This window comes from Bombina bombina, chromosome 3, assembly GCF_027579735.1.
Source record: "Bombina bombina isolate aBomBom1 chromosome 3, aBomBom1.pri, whole genome shotgun sequence".
Lineage (NCBI taxonomy): Eukaryota > Metazoa > Chordata > Amphibia > Anura > Bombinatoridae > Bombina > Bombina bombina.
Window position 1 is genome coordinate 98,930,643 of NC_069501.1, and position 13,946 is coordinate 98,944,588.

At 37.5% G+C, this 13,946-nt stretch overlaps 1 protein-coding gene across 2 annotated transcripts in view; it reads right to left on the reverse strand.

The window, feature by feature from the left end:
* Positions 1-13,946, reverse strand: part of DYRK1A (dual specificity tyrosine phosphorylation regulated kinase 1A) — an 833,667-nt gene that overhangs the window by 285,277 nt on the left and 534,444 nt on the right. Inside the window, exon 13 of one of the 2 annotated variants that reach the window (XR_008401316.1) lies at positions 5,409-6,041. Coding sequence is in view for 1 of the 2 variants with exons in the window: in XM_053705933.1 (XP_053561908.1) it covers positions 5,424-6,041 (618 nt within the window). In the remaining variant the exon portion in view is untranslated. Of the gene's footprint in view, positions 1-1,341; positions 6,042-13,946 lie in introns of those variants that run through there. The other variant, XM_053705933.1, reaches the window with a different exon arrangement.

Here is a 13,946-nt window from a genome sequence, read left to right on the forward strand (position 1 = left end):
CTCTTTACATCACGTCCTGTAGATCTGTGGGGACAAATAGGGCCTTATGTGACATCTTATAAGACCATCAGCAGGGCAGCACCAACATAGGGAGTGAGTGATAAAGTAGAACAAAAACTCCACAATTCCCATTGCTGAAATATCTGATGCTCCACCCTGAGAAAAATAGTACTCACTGGCACCATTTAAAAATAATAAACACTTGATTGAAGAATCTATAACTACACCTCACTTTACCTCTTCCTATCACTAACACAGGCAAAGAGAATGACTGGGGTGGGAGGGAAGGGAGGAGCTATATATACAGCTCTGCTGTGGTGCTCTTTGCCACTTCCTGCTGACCAGGAGGTGTAATCCCACAAGTAAGGATGAAATCTGTGGACTTGTCATATCTTGTAAAAGAAACATACTTTCCTGTCAAGCACCCAATCCCATGCTCACCAGCTGCAGAAATTACTGCTTTCAATAGATGGGTCATCCAGTGCCGAGTACATTTGCAGCAAAGGATATAAGTGAGGAGTATCTTGAAAACCCATGGAGTAGGCTAAGGGTCCAGTCCTCGCAAAACCTGTGGCAGGCTTTTGACTAACTCCTTCACCAAGACTAATTGTGTCACTGCACCATACTCTAATCTCCCCTATCTCAGTAGCAACTCTCTCAGTGGGAAAATGGGCCTCAAATCAGTCTCTCCTAGGAGGCAAATATCAGACTGGGATACCAGTGAGGTGGGAGGGATTAAGTGCTCTTCAATGTTTTGGGAATCTATGCCTCCTCCTAGTGGACAGGAGTTGAATCCCATGCGTAACTGATAATGGACTCTATCCAATTTATGAAAGAAACAAACAATTGCCTTGCGCACTGAGGCAACAGAAGGCATGTTAAAACTCTTGCAAATCACATGAATGGAACAGGGAGAGAAAGCAAAGCAGCAGAGGTCAAATGAAAAGCAGCCTTCTTCAAGCAGAAACTTCAAAAACTGGGTGGAAGAAGAGTTTCATTGCATCTATGCACTTCTGAGCCTAAATAAAGAGAGCACATGGATAGAGAATAACAAACATACAAATAATACACATTACAATGCAGATAGAACCTACTTGAATCACCTACCCTCAAATGTTTCTGTTTCAAAAGTAGTAGCCTCCATAGAAAATTGGAAGATTACTGAGGGGGGTTTTCACCCAGAAGTTCAGACAAATGAAAACATTGGATTTCCAAATTATTAAGATTACAGTGTTCTTGATGTAAAAAGCAAGGCCTTAATGTGTGTTTTTATTACGGAGTCTCATTAAACCACATATGACAATATTAAGTAGTTGACTGTGGCAAATGTAGAAAGAGAAATGAATGCAGAAAATTTATTTTAATAGTGTTGGTTTTTACACTCGGATCACTGGCATATCTTCTTGTTCTCAAACCCATGTTTCATTACAAATAAAAAACAATCTGCTTCTATCTTCAAAAAATAGTAGAAATTACCAATGTGTTTTGGTCACTGCTATCTCTTCCTCAGGCAGTTTGAACCATAGCATTTCATGGAAGGGCAGCTGATGTCATTTTGTTGTTAATTTATTCTTTATCATTTATAAACAATGCAATACGGTATTTTCAACTTATATAGACATCAGTACTTGTGACAAAATGACATCATTCTACTTTCCATGTTATGTCCTTGCTTTAAGAGGTCAAGGAGTAGTGAAGAAAACACCGTTGAGGAGTAAACTGTACACTTATTTATTAAGCTGCATTTATATACAGATTAAAAGGGAGTATGACAAAATACATTTTGTGGTGAAAGTAATCCTTAAATCTACAGTTAAGAATACAAAAATATGCCACTTTCAAATGGCAAAATAACTGCCATTCAGTTCCATTCAAGGGAATACAAATGTACTTTTGTGATGCTTTTTAATGATGCTTAGAAATAAAAAATCCTATAAACGGGCACCAGAACATGCCAAAAAAAAACAAACAAAAAAAAAACGGAAGAAGAAAAAAAAGAATAAAAAAAAGGGAAAGTTAAAAATGAAAGTACTTAACTATGACGCACATGACAACCAAGTCTTAACACAAAATCGCAATTGGAGGTGGAAACTCTAAATGTATGTTATTACATTTGTTGAAGAAAGGTAGAGGTTTCTGGAGGCAGTCAAACGTTTGGTGCTCAGTTAAATAAATTGATCTAATTTTTAATTGTCTTTACAGTAAGCAAATAAAAATCAGTTGATACAACATCATGGAACTAAAGCTGGCTTTGAGTTTAATACACACAAAGTTATATAGTATTTTGGATTTGCCCTTTTGATGAGCAAAATATATGCTGTGTATATTTAGTATTTCATACAAATATATATCGGATTTGTGTGACAGATTACATCTGCTGTAATCTGCCACCCAGTGTTAGGTAACTAATGCCACCTTCACTTCAAGTAAGGCAAGTTAAAGGCAAAGCTTCCTATAATCTAGCCAGCATTATAAGAGATAATAATAGTTGGGTTCTTAACATTCTTACTGGATAACAATTTGCCATAAAAATGCATCCAGCAGTTCACTGAGTGAATATAGTTAAAGGCATTTGTGAGTAACTTAAATGATATAGCAAAACTCTGCAAAATGTTTAAAAAAAAAATAAAAAAATAAATAAAAATGTATTTACTATAATGAGAGAACATTAGTTCCAGTTGTGAATACAAAACACTATGGAAAATAAACTCAAATTTGAAATCATTTTGGAAACATGCTGTTTGAAACTCAAGTTTCACTAGAGCTTTAGACTACAGAAATAAAAACAAGTTGCAGAAAATAATTTAACTGCATAGAAAAATGCAAATTTCAAGGTTTCTATTTTTATAAATTAAAAATAGCAAAGTAAAGAGTCTGAGCAGAAATTATTCAACTGTTTATCATACATAAGACTGCATGACTATAATACAAAGGGCTTTTCTTTTTCATTTAACGTACAATATACACAGCAAGTCCGGACTAGGTCTTACAATCTGAACACAGGTATATAACCTTTTTCCATGCTGTTTGTTTACAATGCACAGACGTCCTGTAACCAAGCTGTGTAGTAAAGCACACAAAACTGGACTGTAACATAAGCAGAAAATATGGGTAGGTAAAAGATCCCCCCACCCCCAATTTACTGATTTTACTTTCTTTTAATAAATAAAATAAGTCTATAAAATTGAGCATTTGCCAAAAGGATGGTAAAAAATAAAAAAAGCAATTAAAATTGGAATTTCTGAATAGGGTCAGCTAAATAAATACATCACACATACCAATTTAAAAACTCAGCATAACCCCCCCCCCCCAAAAAAAAAACCAAACAAACAGAAAACAGTTGATTTAAAAGGGAGACAAAGTAATGTATTAAAAACAATATGGTTTAAAGGTCAGTTAGACTTGAATTTCTACCCATAATGCAATAATATAAGTGCGTGATTGAGTTAATATGTGGAAAAATAATTTGATATATTTATCAAGTTTTATTATCATGGGAAACAACAATTTAGTTGAACAATATAGAAAAATAAATTTTATTCTTCATTTCACGTATAGTTAATTTTGTAGGCCAATGAGGGTGTATCATTTGCAACTGCAAAATTGGCTAAGGCAGAATATGACTAAAATGAGGCACCTTAAAATAACAGCCTACATTTTCCAAAGTCTTTTAGCTTTACATACAGCAGAATGTTAAGCATCTTTATCCTGTCAGAAATGTTCCTTCGATTTTGTGTCTCTTAACCAAAGATGACTAACTGATAAAAAGCTTTAGAATATATATGTATATTTTGAATTTCTTTACAATATAGGAACCCCACATTAATAAAGCTAAATATGTGAGAATAATATGCTGTGGTATTTGAATAATCTGAGCAGATTTCTGTAAAGTTTTAGCTAGGAGTCAAGCAACAGTTCCAGTTTTGTATAAGCAATAATACAGTTATAATTTTCAACTGACATTTAAAAACTGTCTAGTTACACCTTGTGCCAAAGTGCAGAACTGCTACATTATTGGTTACAGACATCTATGTGCTATAAAAACAGCTTTGGTACAATAAATTATCAAAAAAGGAAAATATTTTTTTGTAAAATTCACAGCATAATTGTGAGGCAAAAATAAGCAGTCACATAAAATTCTGCATTTTTTTTTTTAAAAACGTTCAAGATGAACAGAAGACATCTTTGTGCAGAAGTAATGGTGGCAAAACCACGTGCCGAGAAAAAAAAGAAAAATAAGAGAGAAAGAAAGAAAGAAAGAAAGGAAGGAAGGAAGAAAGAAAAAAAAAAAGTTAGGGGGGTAAATAAAAAAAAAAGCAGGAAGGGACACAGGTGTAGCTATTTCCAACAAACGCAAACCACTACTTCTGTGACCTTCAACCATTAAGGAAGTCAGCTTTATGACACACGCAAAGTGACCTTGCAAAACTCTACAATTAGTGGGTCACAAAAGTCTATTTAAAAGAAAGGCCTCTTGAATTACCCCATTCTGTGTTTTCAGCATTAAAGACTGTCTGAAAAAGCATGTCCAAAAGTGATTGCATCTGAAATGGAAGGCTCTTCTAACTTAGAGTCCAAATCCATAAGGCCAAAGGTTATCCCAAAGACCACCACTTGACCTTCCCAGGATTGGCCACGAATGACCTGTTGATTGCTTCTCAGTGCACTTTAATAATGGGACATGTCGAATTTCAGATGTAGCTGACTGGTCTTCAAAATGGGAAGACCAATGAAATCCCATTTAACTGCTGCTTTGATTCGCAGATTCAGACTAGGAGATTCTGATTATCGACACTTAGAATGTTGACTCTGCATTACAACCACAATTTAACCGTCCCTTTAGATTGTTAACAATGGTTTGTATGTTTACAAGGTTGAAGGCCCCTCTTCCTTAAAGTACTGCATGTCTGTGCCCAGGTTTTGGAAACATTTAGCCCCAAAAAGGACTTAAAAGGAGAGCATTTTTGATAATGCTGTTTTATCATGTTGGCAACTATGTTCAGTATAACTTACTATGGTTAAAATATATAAATATATATGTATATACAAATACATATATATATACTTTTATAAAACAACTGTGATAAGAATGTACAGCATTAAATGGGGAAGCAAAAGGAGAGGTGATACCTTTGAGCTATCCAATAAGGTGGGTGTGGACACAGCTCTTTAAAAAAATAAAAATAGTTTCACTTCATTGTCCCTTTGCAATCATTTCAAGTTTAAAAAAATAGTCAGCTTTTCCCTGTTGTAGCGGCTAAATGTGTTTATCTCTCCTTCTGTTTAAAGCAGCTTTTGCACTTTTTGAGAAAAAGGAAAAAAACACCACTTCTAAAAAATAAACAAAGAAAAAAAAAAAAAAAGAAAAAAAAAAAACCCAATAAAAAAATACAAACACACAAACAAACCTATTTTCAATTTAGTCACGAGCTAGCCACAGGACTTTGCTGAACACAAACTCCTGTCATGGGAGACTCTTCTCTATCAATTCCTTGTCTCATTGTCAGATGTCCTTCCGTAACATAATGAGCAGGGCCTGTATTAGCAGAATATTGGTACGTTGGATGTCCAGCAATGCCAGTCTCTTGGCGGGGATTAGAATAGACTGTTAAATTAACATCCAAAGTTCCATTCTGTCCAAAGTCCAAGGTGTTAGCAGCCACAGGGCGATTCTGGTAGGCCTGATTGCCTTGGTTGCCAGTAGAAGAGGAAGATGTTGAGGAAGAAGTAGTTGAGGAAGACAAGGATGTCATGGAGTGGTGACTATGACCAACGTCCATTGAATCCTGGGTGGAGGAGCTATTTGACGGAGAATTGTAGACTCTAGGCCTCGTCCGGCTACCCAGGACTTGTCCATGGTGGTGGTGGTGATGATGGTGGTGATGATGGTGAGAGTTATTCCCATGGTGATGTGATACATTTTGGTGTGAAGGGGGCACATGAAATGTAGTTTCTTGAACAGGATGAGTTTCAATAGTAACTTGTGTTGTAGGGGCTTCAGTGACTGTCCAACCAACAGGCGGAGGAAATGGTTGTCGAATCTATAATTAAAAACAAAATTGTAAGAAAAATCATGACTATAATGGTGATGTCAGATACTTTGTATACACAGAAAAATGTGAATGACATATTTCTCATATAGGATCTGATGAAGACAACTGACAATTAACCTTAGGAAAACACTGAGCATTTTTTCTTAAAATGTGCGGTTTCCAGAGGTTTTCTGTTATTAGCAGAAACTGGGTAGACAATGGAGTACAAACATACTTAGAAAAGGAATATACCTCTCTAAGACTTGAGTAAATAAAGTCACTTCACACCTGGGTAAATATCAATGTGTTCTAAATACTTGTCTGTGAGAGGGATACAAAAAACCCAAACATTGTATTTGGAGAGACTAAACATGGTTTACTGATTTTCAAAGACTGTGTTTAAATTGTACACACACACAAGGCTTGTCTTACAGAAATTAAGAAACTATTAGTATAAATAGGCTAGTAAAGGAGGCACCCATTTGACAAGATCCTGTACCATCACACCACAAGGGTCCTCACTCATCTTCTCCATTCCTGACCAATTACCAGAGCCTGCTTTATCCTATCCATGGTCCTCACTAATGGTTGGAAAAGCATTATTACTTTTCAATAAGTAATATTGCCTAAAGTAATTTAAACTTCAGTATCTGGGATAGCAGAACAAATGAATGGTGTGTTTAAACCTTTGTAGTATAAGTGTGGTTTTATACTTACCTACTTAACAGAAAATACAGTTAATTCTCAAGTTTAGTATATTCATTTGGCTTGCATAGGACGGTATGTTGCTCAAATAGGGCAGCACAGTTTACTTCAAACTCATAGAACAGTAGCCCAACATTTTTCTTTTGTCAATCAGACAGAGCATATAATTTAAAAAAAGTTCCCAATTTCCTTCTATTGTCAAATTTGCTTTATTCCCATTTTGTGTTAAAGAGATACATAGGTAGAAGGGATTTTTTTCAGCCCAGTGTGTGTGCGCTGTGATATTGTAGCAGTTGGGATGTTACTAAGTACTAAACTAACTTTAACATATAACATTAATACAAGTCCCCGCTATAGAAGGGACTTTTTTCAGCCCAGTGTGTCTGCGCTTTGTGATATCGTAGCAGTTGGGATGTTATGTCTTTAGAAATATTTATTGTTTAATCACGGCTGCTGTGAACAGCGCGACAGAGATATCCATTATATTTTAGACGTGTACTTTTTCTGCTATAGGATACAAGACTATGGCTAAATACTATAGGTGAGGGAAAGCTATTATAGCTTCCATTCAATTGGTTATTTAATTCCCTGATACCTGAACTGTGAAATTAATCATATACCATAGTTAAAATTCATCAGCTCACTATACAAATACTGCTTTCTTAATTAATTCTACTCTGGCTGCAGGATATCTTTAGCTTAACATTTGTTTTACCTCAATTCGCTACATATATATTGCAGAACCTGATACTACGCATTTTTTCAACTACTTCACTCATACTATTGTTGTTGAGTGATACATTTATATCCAATACCTTTTATAAACGTATTAATTTTGCTGCAACAATCAATAGCAAACAAAAACTTTTATTGAGGATAAGCTTTATAACTTGTCAACTTAGCTAAAGGTCTAACTTTTATTTTTGATACTATTGCCAATAGTAATACCTTATAAGAGGGAAATTATATATTACTAATTGTGTACTATTGTATCAAACATTATTCTCCTGATATCAACCTTAATATCTATTACACCCGATAGTACTGAGTTCAAGCTACTTTTTAAAGTGTGTGCGTGTGTGTGTGTGCGTGTGTGTGTGCATGTGTGTGTGTGCATGTGTGTGCGTGTGTGTGCATGTGTGTGTGTGCATGTGTGTGTGTGCGTGCGTGTGTGTGCGTGCGTGCGTGTGCATGTGTGTGTGTGCATGTGTGTGTGCGCATGTGTGTGTGCGCATGTGTGTGTGTGTGCATGTGTGTGTGTGTGTGTGCATGTACGTGTGTGTGTGTGCATGTGTGTGTGCATGTGTGTGTGTGTGCATGTGTGTGTGTGTGCATGTGTGTGTGTGCATGTGTGTGTGTGTGCGCGCGCATGTGTGTGTGTGCGTGTGCGCATGTGTGTGTGTGCATGTGCGTGTGTGTGTGTGCATGTGCGCATGTGTGTGCATGCATGTGCGCATGTGTGTGCATGTGGTGTGTGTGCATGTGTGTGTGTGTGCATGTGTGTGTGTGTGTGTGTGCGCGTGTGTGTATGTGCATGTGTGTGCGCGTGTGTGTATGTGCATGTGTGTGCATGTGCGTGTGTGTGCGTGTATGTGTGTGTGCGTGCGTGTGTGTGCATGTGTGTGTGTATGTGTGTGTGTGCATGTGTGTGTGTATGTGTGTGTGTGCATGTGTGTGTGCATGTGTGTGTGTGTGTGCATGAGTCCGGCTGCTCTCTGATTTACTGACATTTTTTAATAAAGTTAATTTAGTATGAATGTGCTAATTTGAAAGATTATTACCCTTTCCAACATATATACTGTATATTCCTAGGGTTTGGCAATCTGCTTCTTTTTTTTTTTGCAAATCTCTTTGCATGTCAAGTACATAACTATTTATACCCATTGCCTTAAAAGTCTAAAATTCCAAAATTCCAAGGTCAGCTGATTTTAGCACTGATAAATTAACCCTTGAATTTTTATTACACAAAATAACATTATCCCTCGCCCTCTCTCTTTTCTCACTTCTATACATAGGTAGGTGCCTGGAGCACTATATGGCAGAAAAATCTGCTGCCATATAGTGTTACAGAAATGGGTCGGCTCATAAGCATACATTGCTGCTTTTCAACAAAAGATACCAAGAGAGATAAGAAACATTGACAATAGAAGTAAATTAGACAGTTGATTAAAATGTTCTACCGGAATCATGAATGAAAAATGTTGAGTTTCATATCCCTTTAATGTGGACATATTGATATGTTAGGATTATCCCTACACAGTAGATAAAATAAATGTATATTAGATATTCTTGTCCCTGATGTAGCAGATGGAGTTATATTGTTCCAATAGGACCCAAATATTAATATAGTATAACCATAAAACTATGCATTGGGCTAGTAAGCTAAATTTACATAAGTACAAACAATCAAACAAAATACAACATGAAAAACCTTCCCTTAGGGTGATGCTGCTCACCAGAAACTCTCCTTCAACCCAATTCAGAAATGCAGATGTAGAAAATGGTGGCACTTCCAACCCTCCTTTAAGATCTAAATGGCTTCTGAAGTCTCTCTCGATAGATAGGAAACACACAATAGTGAAATACCGTCAAGACACCAAGTTTACTAAAAGGAAAGTACTCAAGGGATGTCTGGCAGTGTAAGGTATATCTGTAGTTCCTCTGAACACAATCCAAGGACAAAATGTAATAAACAAAATTTATGCTTACCTGATAAATTTCTTTCTTTACGGACATGGAGAGTCCACAACGTCATTCCAATTACTAGTGGGATATTCAACTCCTGGCCAGCAGGAGGAGGTAAAGGTGTTAAGTGTAACTTCCCTTACCCATAATACCCAGTCATTCAGCCGAAGGAAAATGGAAAAAGAAGAAACACAAGGGAATAGAGGAACCTGAGGTTTACTCAAAAAAACTTCCAAATTATAATTTAAAAAGAGGGCGGGGTCGTGGACTAAAAATATTTATCAGGTTAGCATAAATTTTGTTTTCTTTCCTATGGCATGGAGAGTCCACAACGTCATTCCAATTACTAGTGGGAACCAATACCCAAGCTAGAGGACACGGATGAACAGGGAGGGAGAACAAGGCAGGAGGACCTAAACAGAAGGCACCCCCGCTTAAAGAACCTTTTTCCCCAAAAGAGGCCTTAGCCGAGGCAAAAGTATGAAATTTCTAGAATTTGGAAAAAATATGCAAAGAGGAACATGAAGCCGCCTTGCAAATCTGTTCCACAGAAGCTTCATTTTGAAAGCCCAAGATGAGGAGACAGCCCTAGTGGAATGAGCCGTAATTCTCTCAGGAGGCTGCTGTCCAGCAGGAAAGAGAAGTAGAAGAGGCCTTCTGACCCTTACGCTTTCCAGAGAAAACAACAAACAGGGCAGAAGATTGCGTAAATCTATCTTTAGTAACTTGTAGGTAAAATTTTAGAGCACGCACAACATACAAGTTATGCAAAAGACGTTCCTTATGAGAAAAAAGATTAAGACAAAAAGAAGGAACAACAATTTCCTGATTAATGATTTGATCCAACACCACCTTAGGGAGAAACCCCAATTCAGTATGAAGGACCACCTTATCTGCATGAAAAATAAGGTACGGGGAAACACACTGCAGAGCTGAAAGCTCAGAAACTCTGCAAGCGGAAAATATAGCAAGGAGAAACAGAACCTTCCAAGATAACAACTTTATATCAACAACATGCATCGGCTCAAATGGAGCCTGCTGCAAAAACTTTAAGAACTAGGCTAAGACTTCAAGGAGGAGCAACAGGTTTAAACACAGGCCTGATTCTGATCAGGGCCTGAACAAAAGCTTGAGCATCTGGAAAATCTCCCAGACGTTTGTGCAAAAGAATAGACAGTGCAGAAATCTGACCCTTCAGAGTACTGACTGACAAACCTTTCTCCAGTCCATCCTGAAGAAAAGATAAAATGCGGGGAATCCTCACCCGGCTCCAGGAGAAACCCTGAGATTTGCACCAAAAAAGATATTTAGGTAATGACTGCTTCAGAAAAACCACGTCTAGAAAGAACTAGGCGTTCAATCTCCAAGCAGTCAGCTTCAGAGAATCAAGGATTGGATGGAGGAATGAACCCTGAAGAAGAAGGTACTTCCTCAGAGGTAACCTCTAAATCCGAGCGGTCTGTGGCGCTCTTGATCTTGAACCATACTTTGGAAGCTTGGCGTTTAGATGTGACACCATGAAATCAAACTCCGGAACCCCCCACCTGAGAATTATCATTTGAAAACCTCTGGGTGGAGAGCCCACTCCCCGGAATGAAAAGTCTGCCTGCTCAGAAAAACCACCTCCCAGTTGTTAACCCCTGGGATGCGGAAGGCAGAGAGGAGACAATCATGAGACTCCGCCCACTGGAGAATGCGAATCACCTCCTTCATTGCTTAGGAACTCCAAGTTCCTCCCTGATGATTTATGTAAGCCACCGGGGAGATATTGTCCGATTTAAATCTGATAAACCGGACTAAAGCTAGTTGAGGCCAGGCTGATGAGGCATTGTAAATTGTTCTCAACTTCAAGATGTTTATGGGAATAAGACTCCTCTTGAGACCAAAGACCCTGAACCTTTAAAGAACCCCAAACTGCTCCCCAGCCTGAATGTAACCACGGCTGGCGTCCGTGGTTACAATCACCCAGAATGGTCTTAAGAAGCATGTACCCTGAGACAGATGGTCCTGTGAAAACCACCAAGATAGAAAGACTGTAGGGGTCTCGGATGGAACCGAGCAAAGGGAATGATGTCCATGGAAGCAACCATCAGATTAATTACTTCCATACACTGAGCCACAGATGGACAGGTTGAGGACTAAAGTGATAGGCAGGAAATCAGAAGTTTGGATTTTCTGACCTTCTTCGGCAAAATCTTCATAGACAGAGAATCTATAATCATTCCTAAGAAACACAACCTGGTGTCTGGCACCAGGGAACTCTTCTCCAGATTCACTTTCCACCCGTGGGAACGTAGAATAGACAATAACATTTTACAAAAAGAAGGCACCTGAACCAAGATATAGTCCAGGACAGATGCCACCACAATTCCTCAACATCTGGTTAGTGCCAGAAGAGACTTAATGAACCCCCGTAAGATTCGAGGAGTAGAGGATAAGTCCAAAATTTAGGGCTACAAATTGGAAGTGTTTGTCCAAAAGACAAAAACATAATTTATGTAAGAACTTACCTGATAACTTAATTTCTTTCATAATGGCAAGAGTCCATGAGCTAGTGACGTATGGGATATACAATCCTACTAGGAGGGGAAAAGTTCCCCAAACCTCAAAATGCCTATAAATACACCCCTCACCACACCCACAATTCAGTTTAACGAATAGCCAAGTAGTGGGGGGATAAAGAAAGGAGTAAAAAGCATCAACAAAGGAATTTGGAAATAATTGTGCTTTATACAAAAAAATCATAACCACCATAATAAAAAGGGTGGGCCTCATGGGCTTGCAGAAGCCTTCTGACCTTTCCTAGAACCATAAAAGATAACAAATAGACTAGAAGCCTTCCTGAAATCTTTAGTAGCTTCAACATAATACTTCAGAGCTCTCACCACATCCAAAGAATGTAAAGATCTCTCCAAAGAATTCTTAGGATTAAGACACAAGGAAGGGACAACAATTTCTCTATTAATGTTGTTAGAATTCACAACCTTAGATAAGAATTTAAATGAAGTCCGCAAAACTGCCTTATCCTGATGAAAAATCAGAAAAGGAGATTCACAAGAGAGAGCAGATAATTCAGAAACTCTTCTAGCAGAAGAGATGGCCAAAGGAAACAACACTTTCCAAGAAAGTATTTTTAATGGAGGAGCCTGTAAAGCCTTCAAAACCAAATTAAGACTCCAAGGAGGAGAGATTGATTTAATAACAGGCTTGATACGAACCAAAGCCTGAACAAAACAGTGACTGTCAGGAAGCTTAGCAATCTTTCTGTAAAACAGAAAGAACAGAGATTTGTCCTTTCAATGAACTTGCAGACAAACCCTTATCCAAACCATCCCGAAGAAACTGTAAAATTCTAGGAATTCTAAAAGAATGCCAAGAGAATTTATGAGAATTCCCCCCCCCCCCCCCCACACACATTTTTATCTCAATTGATGTAATGCACTAGACTAGACATCCAGTGTTATATTCATACTGGAGGAATGTCTACTAGAAAGTACTGACAGATACTTTGATAGTTACAAATAATATATAAAAATACTAACATGTAGCACTAAAAAGTCATCACTTGATTGAACATTTACAAGTATATTGTACAGCAGTACTTAAAATATTATGATAACCAGTTCACAAACCACTCAATATACTGGTATTGCACTTGGGGGACTATAAATTGCCATAAACTGGAAAGATAAGATTATAGATAACCCAAGTGTATTAATTACACAAAATTTTATAATACCTGACTAAGGATTAAATTATGCGTACTAATACGCCATCATTTCAACACAAATATTAAAATGACAATCATAACAGATGAACAGTATTGGGAACATATTGGAAAAATAATAGAATATGCAATCGAAATCAAAGAATATATACCTATGATAAAAATACTCTATCAGAATATATCTAATATTCAGAGGTATATACCACTTTTAAAGCCGTAGAGTCCATTTTGAGTGACAGTTCTCAAAACCAATCAATCTTAAAATAGAGAAGGAGCTTCCGGGTAACGGAACACATAAATACTCTCAAACCGGGCGGCTCGCTACCTTTGAAAAAGCCTGTGACGGGCGAAACGCGTCAAACCAGTGTATAGGACGCTTTTTAAATGCACCTGTTGAGTTAGAACCTTACCATACCCTGTAACTACCTAGCCACAACAGTGTAATCCTACATAGCACAATGTATTGCATATCATGGGGTTTGAAACAGTTGACAGTGACGAGCGGGCTGAATAGCAGCATCTGATACAATTGAGTAAACGCTGAAGCCCTAACGCTCAGATCAATTATTTAAATTTAAATCTAAGTGGAGGTATGTGTGCTACCTACTTGGCGGCGTAGCTGTACCTATTTGCCACAATTTGAAACTAAAGATCATACATATGTAAGGTAGCAGATTCTATCTATAACAATAGATCTCGATAATATTCACAATTACGCTACAGGCTAAAGGGACTAACTGATCAGATCCTATAGACCAGTTTGAATCTCACTATGAGTTACTAAACGATTATGTTTA